The sequence below is a fragment of the Protomyctophum parallelum genome (genome assembly GCF_964188405.1).
Source record: "Protomyctophum parallelum genome assembly, chromosome: 10".
NCBI lineage: Eukaryota > Metazoa > Chordata > Actinopteri > Myctophiformes > Myctophidae > Protomyctophum > Protomyctophum parallelum.
This window is the reverse complement of record NC_139704.1, coordinates 16,696,225-16,713,706: the sequence shown is the minus strand read 5'-3', so window position 1 is coordinate 16,713,706 and position 17,482 is coordinate 16,696,225. Positions and strand designations below refer to the sequence as shown.

Below are 17,482 nucleotides of genomic sequence, written 5' to 3'. Positions count from 1 at the left end.
CTCATTCCACTCTGTGATAAAAAAGATTGTCTCTGGCCAATCGGATATGTCACACATGGCTTCACCGCACGAAAGAACAACAGCAGCCCGAAGCAGATGTTGCTCCGCGGACTGCCCGTGGAGTGGAACACTGGGTTTTCCAGAACAATATGAGAGTTACTGTTAAGGAGTTCACTGTATCTCGCAAGGGCGTTTGTTTATGCCTGTGAGCTAGCTAGTTCAGAGCTCACATCCTTGAAAAGAATGGGAAATGTGCATGTTATCTCTGTGTGTGTGTGTGTGTGTGTGTGTGTGTGTGTGTGTGTGTGTGTGTGTGTGTGTGTGTGTGTGTGTGTGTGTGTGTGCAAGAGAGAGATGGAGTATAGTTTTTATATGAAAGAGTAAATGGGTCTTTTCTTTCTCACCCGAACCTGTTCACATTTGCACAAAGCAGGAGTCTCCTGAATAGATAAAGATAACGGAGCAATTACATCAAAGTTTTTAGAAGTTGCACATTGCTAGTACTGAAATTGAAAGTCTTGTGATATGTGAGATAAGAGAGAGGAACCCGTTATTTTATCCACTTTTATTCTGCAATATGACCAATATTTTTCATATTCAAGTGTGTATGAAAAAAAGTCACTGGTTTCTTAAAAAGCTAAATACAATAAGCATTGGATCAAGGCACATACAAGACTGGCCAAAGGGCATACAATGCACTTTGGTTTTCAATTGTAAAGAACAATTAACTTTAAGTTGTGGCAACATAAAATTGTGTTCAATTGGAAATTAATAGAAAATAATACTCATAACAAGGACTTGCTGACACTGTGGAATACTAATGGAAGCCAACACGTCTTTTTTTTGGCCTGGTGTCTAGAATAACGTATGGTACACGGTACTGAAGAATGTCACCATTGTACTTTGGCCTTTGTTGGCTTGTACAAATAGATAATTGGGGGATCCTCTGTGTCAGCCTGCCTGCCTCTCCTCCACCCTCACATCCTCTGTGTCAGCCTGCCTCTCCTCCACCCTCACATCTGTTGGGAGCAGAGAGCTCCTAAAGGTCGGTGTGCTTTTTTTGTGCCCTGTGCTGTGGCATACAAGCCTGTCAGAGAACACAGGAGCCCTACTTGGGTTGCTGTGCTGCTGTGCCTTGCGTCTCGCAAAACACAAAACAAAGAATTCACACACGGAACAAAGCAGAGAACTAAAGCGTGGCACTTCACCTCTACTCGTTTCTAGTCCATGCCAAGTAAATACCATGAGCAGGCGTCTCGGTCTCTATATGACATGGATGCAGCTGTTTGTCTACTCGTCCTTAAAGGGGGCAAACTCGCCTGCTTTGCCGCTTTCGGTTGAGCTGTGCCTTCATTCGTTTACGTCATGTGTGTTTTTTTCTTATTTTTTTGCCTTTTTAGTTTTTTCCAGACAGCCACAAAGTTAAAGAATGACCTGTGTGCTTATACTACAAGGTTCTCTAAATTCTGATTGTTCAACACAGCAATGAAAACCCACTTTCACAGTTGACAAGTCATCATATCTCAGTAGAACACAGAGTTTCTTTTAGTTGGTCGGTAACCTTAAGCAAAGGAAATACAGTACAAATTACTACAAATCCCTAAAATATAGAATTGCAGTTAGTTACAACACCCACTGATGGCTCAGCGATGGCCTGCAATCGGAAGCGATCTTCCTCTTCATAAAATGTCCTTAAATATAAATTATATGGCAAATGTACAGAACATTGCTTCCTTAGTCTTTTATAGATCCAGTGTTTTGTAAAAGTCTTGCCACTTTGTGTTTCACGTCACGCACTCAATCACATGAATGTCCGACACGCCGTATCATGAATGGGAATGGTCTGAATCTGGTATTCCACTGTCTCTGTAGCTCCTGTTGTTAATACTGTTCTCACTGTGTGGGCTCTTGTACAAGCCCAGGCCATTAGGTGGGAAAATTGTGTGTATCATAAACTCCTCTTTGGACACGGGGAGGTGGTTTATGGGTATCATTTGAAAAGAGGTCTCTCGTATCTCGAGGATGGACGTGTCCTTCTTGGTGCCCGCCTCCGCGTAGTCGTCCTTCCTCCGACGGCCCTTGTTGTACGTGCAGTTCCTGGAAAAGAGCGAGCCGTTCCTGTGGACGTACCAGCAGATCAGTGCCAGCATGATTATTGCCAAAAGTGCCACGGCCCCTCCGATGATGGCGGCCAAAGGCAGACTGGGGTTTTTGTACGGCTCCTTCTCCTGCTCCCGGTTCAGCGTCGTCGTGGGGTTGTACGACTTGAGCGAGCTCGTCTCGGTCTGTATGCACACGGGTGACTCGTCGGACAGGTAAATGTTGCTGGTCTCCATGGGAACCATGCATATCCGATAGGAAGACTCGGGCTCCAGCGCGGTGAGCAGGTACTCCGTCCTCTCGCCCTGCACGATGGTCTCGGTGATGGATCCGAACGCCGGGCTGTGGCCCAGCTTCAGCCAGCTGAGGCGCAGGGCGGTCATGGGCTGGGACACCCTCCAGGATATGTGGACCGTGTCCGTGCCGCTCGACTTCACGCTGATGGTGATGATCTTTCGGCCCGACACCGTGGTCGTGCTGTGGTAATTTCTACCTATGTCGGGCCCCTTCACCACGGGTCTTTTAGTTACAAACGAGGGCCACTGGGGCTGAGAGGGGGGTAAAGTGTTGGAGACCGTGCTTGTCTCGTACGTGGTGCCCAAGTCTGACTCTGTGCAGTCAAACATGTCCGTGGAGAGGTCTTTAATGGCCATTCCTTTGACCTTGTCGGGGCCCTGGCACATAAAGCCCCGTACGTTCACCTTGCCAGGCAGCGTCCGCAGCCAGTCGCGCACCCACTTCATCCGGCAAGTGCACTGCCAGGGGTTGTTGCGTAACAAGAGCTGTGTGAGATTGTCCAGATCTTCGAACACGCCCTGTGGGAGGCTGCTCAGGTTGTTCCCCGACAGGTCCAGGCGATAGAGCTGCCTGAGGAAGGCAAAGGCCCCAGGCGGAACACGATTAATGTGATTATCCTGCAGCTGCAGCTTCTCCAGGCTGGTGCCCGGCAGGTTGGCCGGTGGCGATGTCAGGGAGTTTCTCACCAGCGAGAGCTCGGTCAGGTTGATGAGGTTGATGAACGCCATCTCCCCGATCCCCCGGTTGTTGAGCAGGTTGCCGTCCAGGACCAGTCGCTTGAGGTTGATGAGATCCTGCAGCGACTGCTCCGAAATGGAGGAGATGCGGTTGTCGTCGAAGCGCAGCTCCTCGATGGTCATAGGCAGGCCCGACGGGATAGTACTCAGGTGGTTTCTGGAGAGGAAAAGTAGCCGGAGGTGGTTGCAATCCCTGAAAGCCCCCTCCTCTATGCTGACCGCCGACACAGAGTTGTCGTCCAGGTGCAGTTCCTCAATGTAAGGAATCTGTCCTAAAGAAGCATGGGTGATCATCCGAATGTTGTTCTCCTGCAGGTGGAGCTCTTTGACCCCCAGGGGAAGGTTGGTGGGGAACTCGTCCAGGTTGTTGCCGTACAGGTAGATTTTCTCCACGTTGGAGAGCCTGCGCAGCTCTGTCGGGATGCCCGAGCTCCTGATGCGGTTGTTTTGCAGGAAGAGCACGGTAGCGTTCAGGGGCATACCGGTAGGGATGGAGGTCAGGCCACGGTCGTTGCAGTAGATGAAGGTCCTATCGCAGCGGCATGCAGAGGGACACGAGGCTGAGGTCACCAGGGGGTTCGCTAGGCCCAGCAGCAGCCCGACCCTGATGAGGAAGAGGATAAAGGCCTTGCTCTGACGCACCATCTTGAATCCGTGTTGTCTGGCAGGCTAATCACTCAGGGGCCCCTGGGGAGGAGACACAAGGGTACATTTAATGCACAAGGCCTTTAAAGGAGAGCCAAATTCCTGTTCTCATAATTGGTGTTTGTTTGAAAACGCTGCCCGCAGCACTTTCTAGATTAAATAACCGCTGAAAGAATCAACTTGTGTTCCTCCAATACAATTAGATATGAGGATTAGGATTCAAAATATATTGTAAGCTGAAATTATCAAACCGTCTTGGCATCAGTTTTATCTTAAGATAGAAATTTGGATGGTAACTTGTGTTTCCAAGTTGAACAACTTTTTTCATTTCCGCCGTGTTGATAAGAATCCCTTAAACTTCTGAGATGTGTGGAATGGATCCCTGTGCTTGGGGCTTTTGGGCCTTGGATTTTGAAATCTAATCGCATTCCCTAGTTATTTTACACATTTCTGTATCTCAACTCTTCCTTTCATTGTGACGGAATATCAGAGTGAACAAAGTCAGGCCTTGTTGATGAACAGTTGTGGAACCGGCACGCTCTTGAGTGCCTTTTAGATGATCGCCTATCTATTTCCCTATTCATATTCTCAAGTTGATCTGGCCTTTTACTCGGCAGGGAAGAAAAGTCTCTCTTTACGGAAGAGATTACATTCTTTAACAAATTAACATCTTGGACAGAAACCATGCCTCTGAGGGATTGAACACATTTGTACCTAATAATAGGATCACAGTTATTTGCACCGGTTAAAACATAACTAATAATAATAATTGCCATTTATCTCGGCACAGCTCTACCCGATTGATATTCACTGTAGATTTGGGTGGATGAGCGATGGGGAGGGGGGGGGGGCAGTATATCCCTAATTTCCCTATATATGGACAGTATATCCCTAATCTTTTTCAAATAAAATAATCCAAATCTTACATTAACAAATATGTCCCTTGAGATTACTAATATAATTAATAACATCGTTTTTGCCAACGCAGCTGGGTGCAAACTAGATGTCTGTCTTTTTTTCCCCTTTTTTTCCTGACCACTGAAGTGTAGTTCCCTTTTAATTAGGCTAATACTGATTTATTGCTTTAATTATGCATTCCTGTCATGACCTCTCTTACTTGCACGTCTCATTAGAAATTGCGGTGTGGTCAGTGAGGCAGAAAGAGACATTGCCATCCATATGTGTCATACCTGATTTATAAGATGTGTTAAATCCTCAGCAGCCACCAGAAATCCAATCAATTTTCTCTTGAATTTGATCTTATCCTCTCAGAGGAGAAAAGTTTGTCGGTGGGGGGGGGGGGGGGGGGGGGCTTCTGGTGATATCCTGACCCACTTGTTTGCTGAGCCGATCCTTATTTGGACGGTGACCTCCCCTGTGTTGTCAGGCGCTCATGCCTTCAAAGCCTTTACCATGGCAGATAAGCCCGCAGATAAAGCATCTCCTCTCGTCGACAAAGTGTGCAATCTCAGGGAATATTAAAAAAAATCCTGACAAGTGAGCAGGTCTTTCCGTCTTCGTCCGTAACCCCAAATTAGATGTTTTTGTGTGTCATAGAGGCTCCCGTGCAAGAAGTGCTTAGTTCCGGCAAAGGCTCCTTTCTGTGTTCAGGCCCAGCGCTCATGAGTAGCGTTAAAGCTGGACTGAGCCACTGTTCCACAGGCTCAATCCAGGCTTGTTCAATCACTGGTCTACTCCAGGTCTGCAGGTAGCGCAGAATCCTCTACTCTCTTGTTGACTCGGTGTACACATTAATCCACAGCTCTGGTTGCTCTTCCTGAAGCAAGTAACCAATGTCCTTTCCCTCCAAAGAACCAAAAAGGGCAGGGCAGCGTATCCTTTGCGGCCCAGCCTCCTTCACTCATCTATGGCCTGGCTCATGCTGCTGTCTCCTCTTACTCCTGTCCTCACAGCTGAGATGGCACTCTGGAAAACAATGGAGAGGTAGACATATTTAATGCTGGTGTGCAGTTTAGAGTGAGGATAGTGGAGAGCAGGCTACGTTGGTCAGTTCAGTGCATTAACAGATCATATATCATATTTGATTGACTCTTGATTAAGAGCATCTGCTAAATGCCATACATTTGTATCGAGTATAGACAACACAAATTAAGATTTCTGCACGAGTAAACCCTTTTATGGTTTCAATAGCATGAAACCGTAGGAAAATAGAGCTTCTCTAACTCCTAACATTGTATTGATCTTATTTGCCAAAATAATTGCTTTGTTTTCTAAACTAGCTTATCGTTTTCAGTCGAGAAGAAAACCCCTCTACCTTCAGTGACCCGTTCAGCTACGATTGTGTCGTTTGACCTTTGACAACCCCCCCACCAGTAGACCACCCTTTTTTTCTATGGTGACACTACAAAGAATGTCTGTGCATACGAAAGGCTACAGTGATCTAGAGTAGACCATGATACAATGGCGGTGGGTGGAACCCAGCTACCCTCTGTTCAGCTCACTGTTTAGCCATTTTTTCAGAGCAGGTTCTATGATTTAAAAAAAGGAAAATAAAAAGAATGCAATCTGCTTTGGTTTTAAAACAAGACTATTGTGAAGTCTATAGAAGAGGTAGAGACATTACCATTGAAGCCCACATTTGTCTCCCTCACCCTCTCTCCTTAATGAAACACCCACACACTGCTAAAGGATATTCATGACAGACGAAACCCCATTTGAATTTCATATGGCGGAGGGACAGACGCCCCATCAGTGCAAAAACCTTGTCAGTCCCCAGCCTTTACCTAAGACCCCACCCCCACCTCACCCCTCTACTCTAATTTTATGCCAGTGAAGGCTGCTCTTGTAGCGCTGCCTGCTGTTTGTAAAAATAGAATTGCCTTTGCCAAAGAAAATGTTATGTTTCCTCTGACAACACAATGGCTTTATGCCCTCACATGTAACTCTGTGTGGCCTCCTGACTGTGACAGTGCGCTGTAAAACATCATGCAAAGGTGCATGGGGTGGAGGGTGGGGGCATTTAACAGTTGTTCTCCATGACAAGCTGGAGATTAGAGAACTGAGAGGCTTGTAACTCGATTACGACTCCTGAGATGCTCTCTAATAATAATGCATTACTGCCATCCAAACAGTATTACATTAGTAATAGATTAGTGTCTGGGGACAAACGACACATGTGCCCTATACCGACTTCTGGAATCGAAGAAGAGTTTAGGGAGTAGGGGGGCATCATCACCTCATGCCTACAAATTAACTTTCAGTGCAGTGCTTAGTCAAGCTATTTCACTTTCTAAAAGCCCTTTTCAACTAATTTTGTAAAATGGACTGCTATTGGCATTGGCTCTAGCTACTCTGTAGTCTCCCACCAAATATTTCAAAATGTCAAGATTTCATTAAAAAGAATAAGTGTCGACCTCTCTGTTTATCAAAGAGGACCCAGCCAGGCCGGGCCTGCACTATGAATAATGGTCTTCCAGGGTTCCGAGACAGGACCGTTCTCACCATAAATAGGTCTATATATCAACATTCCAGAACATTAAGCATGTTTTCGTGCCTACCTATACAGAGTAGACTACACCTCTGTCACCTAAAACAGCCAGTCACTATTGACAAAATGTGACTCAATGGACCACTGCTTAGAAGACAGGAAGACAAACAACCGAGTCGACATGGTTCCTCTCTCCTGCCTGTAGACGACCAACAAAGAGTAAACGCATCACTGAAAATCATAAATCTTATTAATGAACACGCTGAGGCACACCATTTTGAGATGTGGTCAGACGGGATGTTGGGCTCTGCTACTATGTTGCATTTACTGGTTGTGGGTGAGTTCTTATTTGGGGGGGGGGGTTCTAAAACAGGACAGATCGGGCCTCCTTCACAGTGAGTGCAGTGAGCATGAGGGCCTTTGGTCCGCTGGCCTTTTTTTGAAAAAGATTTTCATACTCATCGGATTTCACCAACAGGCCCCCCATTCTATTGTTCCTTACAAGGAAAGCATGTGTGTCTTAAAGCCTACATAAATCATCTTAAAAGTTATTATATTTGGGACTGCCTGTTTTTGTTGAGCCTTTCTCGCCACATTCAAGATATATTGCATGGTGCACGCACACAATCAACACACACACACACACACACACACACACACACACACACACACACACACACACACACACACACACACACACACACACACACATACATTCTTTCTCTTTCGAGAGAGAGGGCTGTTGGGTAAAGTGTTTTTTAGTGATGGATGTCTTTCTCCATCGGTCTAATAAGCTGCCCCGGCCTCCAAGAGGTCTCTTCTGCAGGGCGAAGAGGCTTCTGCTTCATTTAGTCTCAACTGGCCAAGTTAAATTGAGCAGCCTGCTAAAATAGTGAATGTGTGTACAGCCAGTTACCTTTCAGTTGAGACTTGAGAGTGTGGGAGGCTCACATAATGCTGGACACTGATAGCCATATTACACTTTACAAGGGTAAGTGCACATTAGTGTGCAATAACAGGGCCTAGTAGGACTATGTGCCCCACAGCCATGGGCTGAAGGAGAAAGTAAAAGGCTTTGTGAAGAAAATGGCGGAAAAACAATTTCATGCCTGTCAAAAGTATTCCAGATTATAATGAATCTCAGTTTTTTTTAATGTAAGGAATAATATTACATGGGTTGCAATTTAGGGTGGAAAGTGCAGTAGAAATAGTAATGGCTCAATGTTAAATTATTCATGAGTGTGGAAATTAATTTTGAACAACAGTGCAGCTCTCCATTGGGAAATCATTTTGATGTATCTGCTCTTGATTATGTTTTCCAGATCGCATTGTAGTTTGGAAATTTCTGACTGTCTTTCAGTTGACGGCTAGCCCACGTTTCTGGGCACATCAAGCCTGAAAAGATTTCTAAATTAAATAAGTAGGAGATTAGCCCAAAAGTGCAATTACAAATTCAAAAGATGGGGGGGGGGGGGGGGGGGGATTAAACGGCTGACCGTTGTTTATTCAGTTCATGAAAGTTAAAATGCAATTTTGGCTAAAGAAGATCACTCTTGCCAAACGTGGATGCAACACAGAGTGTCAACTCGTATATTATTCACCCTTTATGTTGCTTTTTAGTTTCACATTTCATGGCTCTGGCAGACTTTGATAGCAGGGTTATCACAGTGGGTGTTATCACAGTGGGACCTCGCGGCATATGATTGTTGTGTTCCCTGGCCTGTGTTTTGTAAACCAAGTCCAAGCGCTCGTCACATGGGTCCGCGTTGCATTAAGAGAGCGGGGGGGCCGAGCAGGGGCCTACTGTGGCGCTCCCGACACAATGGAACATTGATGGTCACATCTGAGTTCACAGAGACACAGGGGCGCATTTCATTTCGGAAGAAAAAGGGGGAGAAAATCTATAATAGTTTCGCAGATTTTGGGGTATGAGGCCTCCCCGTGGCCTCCCTTTTTGGATGTGGCGAACAGATGATACCACTGCTGGCCCATTCGGGTCGAGAAGGGGGTGTGGGGCGGACAGGGGCTCTGTCTTTTGTAGCAGTCTGAAAGGAGAGCTCTGTAGCAGCTGCATGTTTTTTCCCCACATGGGGGTGGTAGGCACTGCAAGATGAGCCGTGGATGTGTGTGACAGGCTCACTCCAACACACACTGTGAGGACTGGTGCTTCTCCTCCATGATTATCACCCAGGAGCAGTGGTTTTCAACCAGTGGTCCTTGGGGGGGTTCCAGGTGGTCCACAGCTGAATGAAGTAGAGTTGGTAACCAAGTGGACCCGGTCCCTTATAGATCTTTAACTCTTGAGTGTGTAAAATGATACCAAATGGACCTGTATGGGTCCATTTACGTTGCATTATTGTTAAACTAACATCTGCATTACTTAATGTACAAAAAGTCTACGCAATTAGAGAATGTGGAAGAATTGATATCTTGATCAACGTCTGCCAACAACATGGAATTGTGGGTCAGCGATGACAAAATATTCTTTCGTTTTGGGTCTGAGAAGCTAAATGTCATCAAATGGTGGTCCATGGCTCAAATGCTGAATAAATAATGGGCCTTGATATGGAAAAAGGTTGAAAACCACTGCCTAAGACCATCCAGCTCACTGCAGGCCTGCCTTATTTAACTTGCAACACCATCTAGCTAGCAGCTTTATGTATGTTAAAATGTCCTTTACATACAATTAAGGGTATTGGTTCGAAACTTGGAATAGGTGATGAGACATTGTTGTTCAAGCCCTAAATATATTAGGACATGAACTGAATTAAGTGGCAATTCAGGGTTGGAAATTATAGCTGATAATTGGAACAATGGTTCTGGAAATTGCTGTTGCATAATTGCATATTGTGAAATCATTTGTTTGAGCAAAGACAAGTGTTATATACATTGTTTTGTGTATTGCTCAAGAGAATACTGTCTCTAGTGATCTCTGGTTAGGTGTTAATCCGATATGCAAATTACCCCTGAAAGCAAATTGACTGGTGTCTGCTGCCTCAGGCAGCCTGATAATTTGATTTGTCCACATGCCCACCATGTTTATCAGACTATATTCATGTTTTTGCCTTTAAAACAATAACTGCTGTCATTCTATTCGAACTGGAGTCTTGTCTAGGCTGCCTGAAAATGCATTGCAGTCTGCAATGACCGCAGTCTGGCTGAGCATTTAAGGCCTATGATTTTTGTACAGTTCAATGATTGGATGGCCCTGGTCAGTTTTAATCAGCCATGGCCATGTGTTTTATAATACCCAGGTGAGTTAAAGCACACAGACAGTACTGCTACTGCTGCATACACAAAACACCAATTTATTCTCATGTGTAGAGACTAGAGACTGTATCAACGCTGGGTGTCATAATGTTTCATCGCCAGCTCTACTTGAAATGCGTGGTGTGAATCTGCACTGTAGAAACAGTCGCATTAATCGGCGTCGTGTAAAGAATACTAGGGTGTCGGTATAGTGTAAACCGCGCTTTTCCAGCTAGGCTGCTTATTATTATGGCACTTAATTATCACAAAGCTGTGCTTGTTGTACATTGTAGGTATTTTGCAGCTGTGTTAATATACATGCCATGCATGTGCTGTTGAGTACAATTAACTAGGCCTTACTATGCCGTCTGTCATTTAAGGCTATAAAATGATTATGAAACTCGTATTTCCATATGAGTGCAGTCAGTGCACCGCAGTATACTAGCCATACCTTCTTGGCTGCGCACAGAGCTTATAGAAAACGTATGGTGCTGTGGTGTGGTGGGCGCCTGCTTCGTTTTATACACGCTTTAAGAGTATAGGCTGCATGGCAATTTACAGTAATTGGGAATTTATCTAAAAGAGAGATCGGTTGTTGCGGTTGTTTTGACGAGGAGGGAGGGAGGGAGACACAAACGCCCACCGGCTGGGCTGTGAGAGACGCATTTATCGGAGTTTCCCAGCTGCCCTTCACGGACACAAACTCCGCTTTCCTTTCCCGGATGGATCAGCAAGCAGCATTTCAATGTGCGCCGGGGCGTCTTCTCTCTCCTCCAACTGTATGACAGCCAGGGAGGGAGCCGCAACCGCACATTCCCTTAATCTCATTAGTCTTTGAGGCATTCGGCACCATCTTCATTTATTTTTCCTCTGTGGTTTGAAAGGATGGGGATGATGAGATGCTAGGCGAATGGTGCGACTTCCACGTCACTGTTGCTTTATGCCACTACGTATTGACCGATCTAGTGAGTTTTGTTTTATTTTAAATAAACGCGCTCCAAGTATTCATGAGGCAAAAAGACGGGGGTAAATCAGAGAAGAATTTCAGATAAAAAATCTGCACTGTCTCTGAACGTAGCCTACGGTCCGTAATGCACAGGAGAGGGACGCAGCACCGAAGCCCAATGCATGACATGGGTTTGAAGAGAGGAAGGAATAGGCTGTCTACTCTCGATTTGATATCTGGTGAACTGCACATCAAGATGTCCTAATGTAAACACATGGGATTCTCTCTCTATTTTTTTAGTATAGGCCATTTGATGCAAATTCTATGCGATGCCTACTTGATTAGACTGTGATCATCCAATCGCCTCGCAACAAGGCAGATAGGCTAATCTTTTGCGGCAGGACCTAGAATAAAAATGAGGGCAACTAATTAGCTAGCAACTACGTTATCACGTATGAGGTGACTTTTTTTTTTCTCCCTACAAAAGAGGATCCAAAAAAGTGAATACAGATTCCAGAATGACTAGACCAGCCGAAGACACACTTACCTCTAGAATCAACAACAACAAAAATAAAGTAATAGGTATCCTTAAAAAAAAGGCTTTCACAATGTGGGAAAAAAGTATAATAATCCAATCCAGGTAAAAAGGGGGGGATTTCAATTCAGATCCTCCAAAAAAAAGCACCACCACTCAAAACGGTTTAGAACTACGATATAGTTCTGTATCTGCACTGTATGTTTACTGGTATCCGCACACACACACACACACACACACTCACATAGACATTCTTTTGGCCGTGCGACCAAACCAAGGACACAGAGAGAGCAGGACGACAGATCGCTTGGGTAGAGCTCAATACAAATGTGGAGTTGTATCTGCTTCTAGCTCTGCTTCAACAGAGCGCTGATGTCATCAGGGGGAGGGGCCTTCGCTCTCTCTCTCTCTCTCTCTCTCTCTCTCTCTCTCTCTCGTTCTCATTTTTCTCCTTTCTCTCCGAGAGAGACGCAAAGAGAGCTCGCAGTGCTCTCAGGCTACACTAGAGGGAGTGGAGGAAAGGGGAAAGTCATTAAAATCCCTTGTCAGACATGTGCAGTAAGGAGAAGTGAATAGTCACACTATCTGCTTGGAAATAAAGCTCATATATGCTCTTTGGAAAGGTGTCCTGGTGAGACATTGATAGTGATTTTGATTCCTGTTTTAGTGTTGTGGCTGTTTGGTTAATTGTGCGTGTTAGAATTCAAGAGGGTTTTGGTTTGTCACTGTGTACAAACAGCGAAATTTTTTCATGGCTTTTTTGCAACAACAATATAATAATAATAATAATAACTAGAAATGCACTCTGCCGAGGTGCCAACTTGCGCCTTGCACACAAGTAGGCCATACATTATTATAATATATTATAATAATAATATAAAAACAAGTTAGAAATAGTACAAGTCAAAGGTAAAACAAAACTGAGTTATTTGAATAATTAAATTTGGATGAATATTCATATATCATTATATACAATCCCAGGATATCACAACTTTTAACTGATCTGTATGGCATGTTAATACACTATAACTAGCACATCTGAAGTGGTTGGAGGTGGTCTAGTCTTTCAACGAGAAATCTAGATCCAAATGTTTGACCATATCAATAAAGCCTACTGGATTTGGCACTAGATGAGACACCATCTTAATTGTAAACCTACTGATTGTAGTAGGCGTTTCACATGCAAGACCGTTTACGTTTGACAATCATGCATGCAAAGTTAAACTTAGCATGTTTTGTCTAAAAACACCCAAGTGTGCATAACAATGATAATACAACATACATGCACACTTTGAAAGCGTAATATGTACTGTCAAAGCTGTCTTTTACCTAGGTTACCCCAGCTTTTATTTGCAGAAAGAGGGGAGTATAGTAATTAATGGATAAATGGACAAGAGAGGGTGATTGCCCACCTCAAGCTAAAGTGCTACCATATGCTTAGCTGCCAATATGAGCCACCTCGTTGGATAAGGACCTCACCATGTCAAACATGGACAAAACCCGTCCGCCAAACGCAGGTACAGCAGCTGGTCGGGTTGAATTAATCACTGAAGAGGCAACTAGAATTTATCCGGACGCAAATTTACCAAAACACAGAGCAGAAAACAGCTACAGACTCTTGGGAGAGTTCATGAATGGCTGCGTACAAACAAGTTCAAGGCCCACTAGCCTTGCACTTGTCCCAATGTGTTCACTGGGGAAGTTCCTCGTTGACAGTTAATGTTGATCTATTTATTAAATCAAAGTGGTGATCAAATGCTATCTCCTCGTCCTTGTGAATAAGTAAGGCTATGGACACTTTCAGGGCAATTGTACCAATGTTCCTCCCACTTTTTGAGAGCAAAGCAGTTGATTTCCTCTTTTACATTATTCTAGAATCTAGATGGTTGAGATTTTGTATTATGTGAGCTTGTAGATCGGCTATTTTCAAAACATTGAAATGGGACATTCTGCAATATGATTAGCCTACTTTTACTTTTAGTACTTTAAGTACATTTTGATGTCGATACTTTTACTTGAGTGCATTTTTAATACGTGACTTCTACTTGTAACGGAATATTGCACTATTGATAATTTTACTTAAGCAGAACATTTGAGCACTTTTTCCACTACTGATCACATCAGAGGCGTTAAAAGGGTTTGGGGGGTGGGGAGGGGGGGCGATTTGGCTGCTTGATTAGTTGATTCCACATTGAGGAATTAACATATTTGACAGGTGACCGATTGTCAGTTGTGTTAATTTCTCTGTGGCTTCATACCTCAACATTGATAGTGTGGATTGGGGATGACACATTCAGGCTAGGTGACAGGCTATGTTCATTAGGTAATGTGGATTTGACGACCAAGTGTTAGGGACATTCTTTGTATTTTATTTTTTGAATCAAATGTACATCTTTTTAGAGGGGTTCGTGGTAAGTTATAAATGGTAAAATAAACTGCTTACACACAAGGAGTGTCATTGTACAAGATCCATAGACCACTTATGTATCCATTTATCTGCCAAGTGAGCCAATACCTTTTCTTTTTAATAAAGGTCTGATTGACCACTAGGTGCCACCTATTTTAGAGTATACGTTTCCAAATCAAAGCTCATTCGTATACCTATGATATACTGAAGATTTAGAGCATACAAACCAGTATCGCACACATTTTGAGATGCGCTCATCCCCATGTGTTTTCCATCTACACAGTACACGTTTGTATGCTTGTGTCTTTTGATGGACATGCAGGAACAAGATGTTCTTTTGTTGACACAGGCGCACGCGTGCACACACACACACACACACACACACACACACACACGCATGCACACGCAGTTCACAAGATGTACTTGCCAGATACTCCATTATGTTTCCATCGTACTTTATATTTGGACCCAGTTTAGTGCTCCATTTCATGTTTAACTGAATCCAAACAGCGGGTTAATTTGCTCCCCCAGAAGCCCTAGAGATGAAAAATGAGTCACCGGTTTAAGTGTTGTTGCACCACTAGATCTGACCCAGCCAACAGCGCCCTGTGTCATGTCCTCCTGAGCCACCTGAGTAGGCAGACAGACACCTTAGCCCTGGCCCGCAGCACCCCTGATTGAAGCACCCCACTTCATCCTGTTCTGGATTATTAGCCCACTGACCAAGTGGGATCGCATACAGTGGTGGAGGGCAACTCAGTACATTTACTTAAGTACTGCACATTTTGTACTTTTACTTGAGTGCATTTTGAATACGTGACTTCTACTTGTAACGGAATATTGCAGTATTGATAATTTTACTTAAGCAGAACATTTGAGTACTTTTTCCACTACTGATCACATATCAGAGGCGTTAAAAAGGGTTTGGGGGGTGGGGGGGATTTGGCTGCTTGATTAGTTGATTCCACATTGAGAAATTAACATATTTATTTGACAGATCGTCAGTTGTGTTAATTTCTCCGTGGCTTCATACCTCAACATTGATATGTTGTGTGGATTGGGGATTGTGGATTGGGGATGACACATTCAGGCTAGGTGACATGATATGTTCATTAGGTAATGTGGATTTGACGACCAAGCGTTAGGGACATTCTTTGCAATGTCAATCAACTAGAACAGCCTTGAGAAGTCACAATATTACGATGACCAGAATGCTGTATGATATCAAGTCACTCATATCACAGGATCAATTTTATATCCATATCCATATATTATCACCCAGCTCAAATTGAGTTTGGGGAAATTCAAAACATCTTTGTTTTGTTTTTGTTTGTTTGGCAGTAGGTATGGTTCAGTAGTGATGGGAGATTAATCGGCAAACACATCGGTATCGGTCGATTCTAGTTGTTTTTAAGTGGTTCAACCACTTCAAGAAACAGCAATACTTATTACATATACATAGAGACGGTCCTATGTATGTAATAAGTATGTATGGCATCGGTCCGATCATTCAATCGGACCGATTAATTCATTGGTCCGACCGATTGTCTTTACAGATAAACAAGGCCAAAGTAACAGCTTGAACAGATCTACAAGCTCGCAATATTAAATATAAGGTATTAAAGTTCAATCTGACTTGCCTAAGCCTGCAGTGCAGATACAGTACCCTGTTACAAGTGTTACATGCATTTTTCAGAATGGACAAAATATTTTTCTAATTTCAGAATGAGATCATAACGACATCGGTAATATCGGTTATCGGCCATAACAGCATTTAATTATATCGGATATCGATATCGCCCAAAATATCTCATCGGCACCAATAATGCTGGCACCCAGCAAGGCTTTGATAAACTTAGCTATGCTAAGAAAAGATTAAATGGAAAAGTGCAACTCTTAGTATATCTTTACTTTCTTCTGCTGTTACTTTGAAATCCTATCTTTCCACCTGCTCCTCTCCTGCAGTTGGCTCCAACCCCCTCCTATAGCAACTGTTATGTCTTCAACAGGAGGACAGCTAGACACAAGTGAGTGTCCAAGAAGTGACTGATGTCTGTTGTGTTGACCTCCCAGATCCACTTAAACTGACAAGACCGTCAGACAGACCGACACCACGTTGAATGACGACACGTCAAAGCACTACACCAGCATCATTGCCTTCCATTGTATATTCATAACTTTGGACATGAATCTTACATAAACATAGACCATTTTCACATTAATTGTTATAATATCTAACCAATTATATATAAAAAATACTATATATATTACTTGGCGCTTGTATACATTTTGTCCAAAGTTATTCAAACCAATTCTACCATAATACTTTACAGATATAATTGTGAGTTTAATAATAAGTTTGAGTTTTGTTAGTAGGTCAATATTTTCTCCATGGACTATTTGTATTTTCAGCTAGACCTTTAAATTCAGTCCACATTTAAAATGCATTAAAATGCAACGATAACATAACTCTGGCAAGAATTACCATGCAATGAAATTGTGTGTTGAACTGGCTCTCTTAAGCAAATGTCTATTCTATTCATGGATTCTCTTACTATACTGAAATAAATGGAATCCTATGGCTTCCTTGAGAAAATGAAACACAGTATGCTTTGGACCATAGTCCTTTTTAGCCAAGCCCCCTGGCCAAGCCAGGGGCCAAGGGCCCATTAGCTGAGAGATGAAGCTATTGGATTCATGTTAAATGTGGGTTTTCAGACATTTAACGACTTAAACACTCAATACTTTGTCAACTTGACCTTTGGCTCGGTGCTTTGTCTGCTCTTTTCCCCCTGTACACCAAATCTCACTATTCTTTGCTAATGTTCCATTCCTAGGGATGCGAGGGATTATGTAAAAATACAATAATATTATATAGCTGCAAGCAGCGATAAGACGGGGTCAAGCCATAAAATCCCCTCTATTATTAAAAGAAAATAAGGTCCTCGTCAATTCCCGTCAGTTCTTTAGCGGATTCCGCCAGTCTACTAATGATAGAGCTTTCTAATCTCACAGCGTCTCCTCTCGAATGAGCCATACGCTTTAAATAGCTGGTTGGAGATTTTTTGGTTTTACGCTGATTGGTTGAAGGGGTTGTCTGTCAACGCTGTACTCCCGC

General features: G+C 43.5%; 2 protein-coding genes across 4 annotated transcripts in view; one reads left to right on the top strand and one right to left on the bottom strand.

The window, feature by feature from the left end:
• The window catches only part of macrod2 (mono-ADP ribosylhydrolase 2), a 689,196-nt gene that overhangs the window by 99,567 nt on the left and 572,147 nt on the right, over nt 1-17,482 (top strand). The gene's annotated exons all lie outside the window — the stretch shown is intronic.
• Nucleotides 569-12,258, bottom strand: flrt3 (fibronectin leucine rich transmembrane 3). Its single transcript, XM_083775637.1, has 3 exons — nt 11,970-12,258; nt 4,970-5,705; nt 569-3,821 (listed from the first exon to the last, which is right to left on the bottom strand). The coding sequence occupies exon 3, from the start codon at nt 3,777-3,779 to the stop codon at nt 1,827-1,829; it is 1,953 nt and encodes a 650-aa protein (XP_083631763.1). The 5' UTR covers nt 3,780-3,821; nt 4,970-5,705; nt 11,970-12,258; the 3' UTR covers nt 569-1,826.

Excerpts from the sequence above, each read along its gene's own strand:
- flrt3 (XM_083775637.1), bottom strand. The coding sequence starts at position 3,779 with ATGGTGCGTCAGAGCAAGGCCTTTATCCTCTTCCTCATCAGGGTCGGG.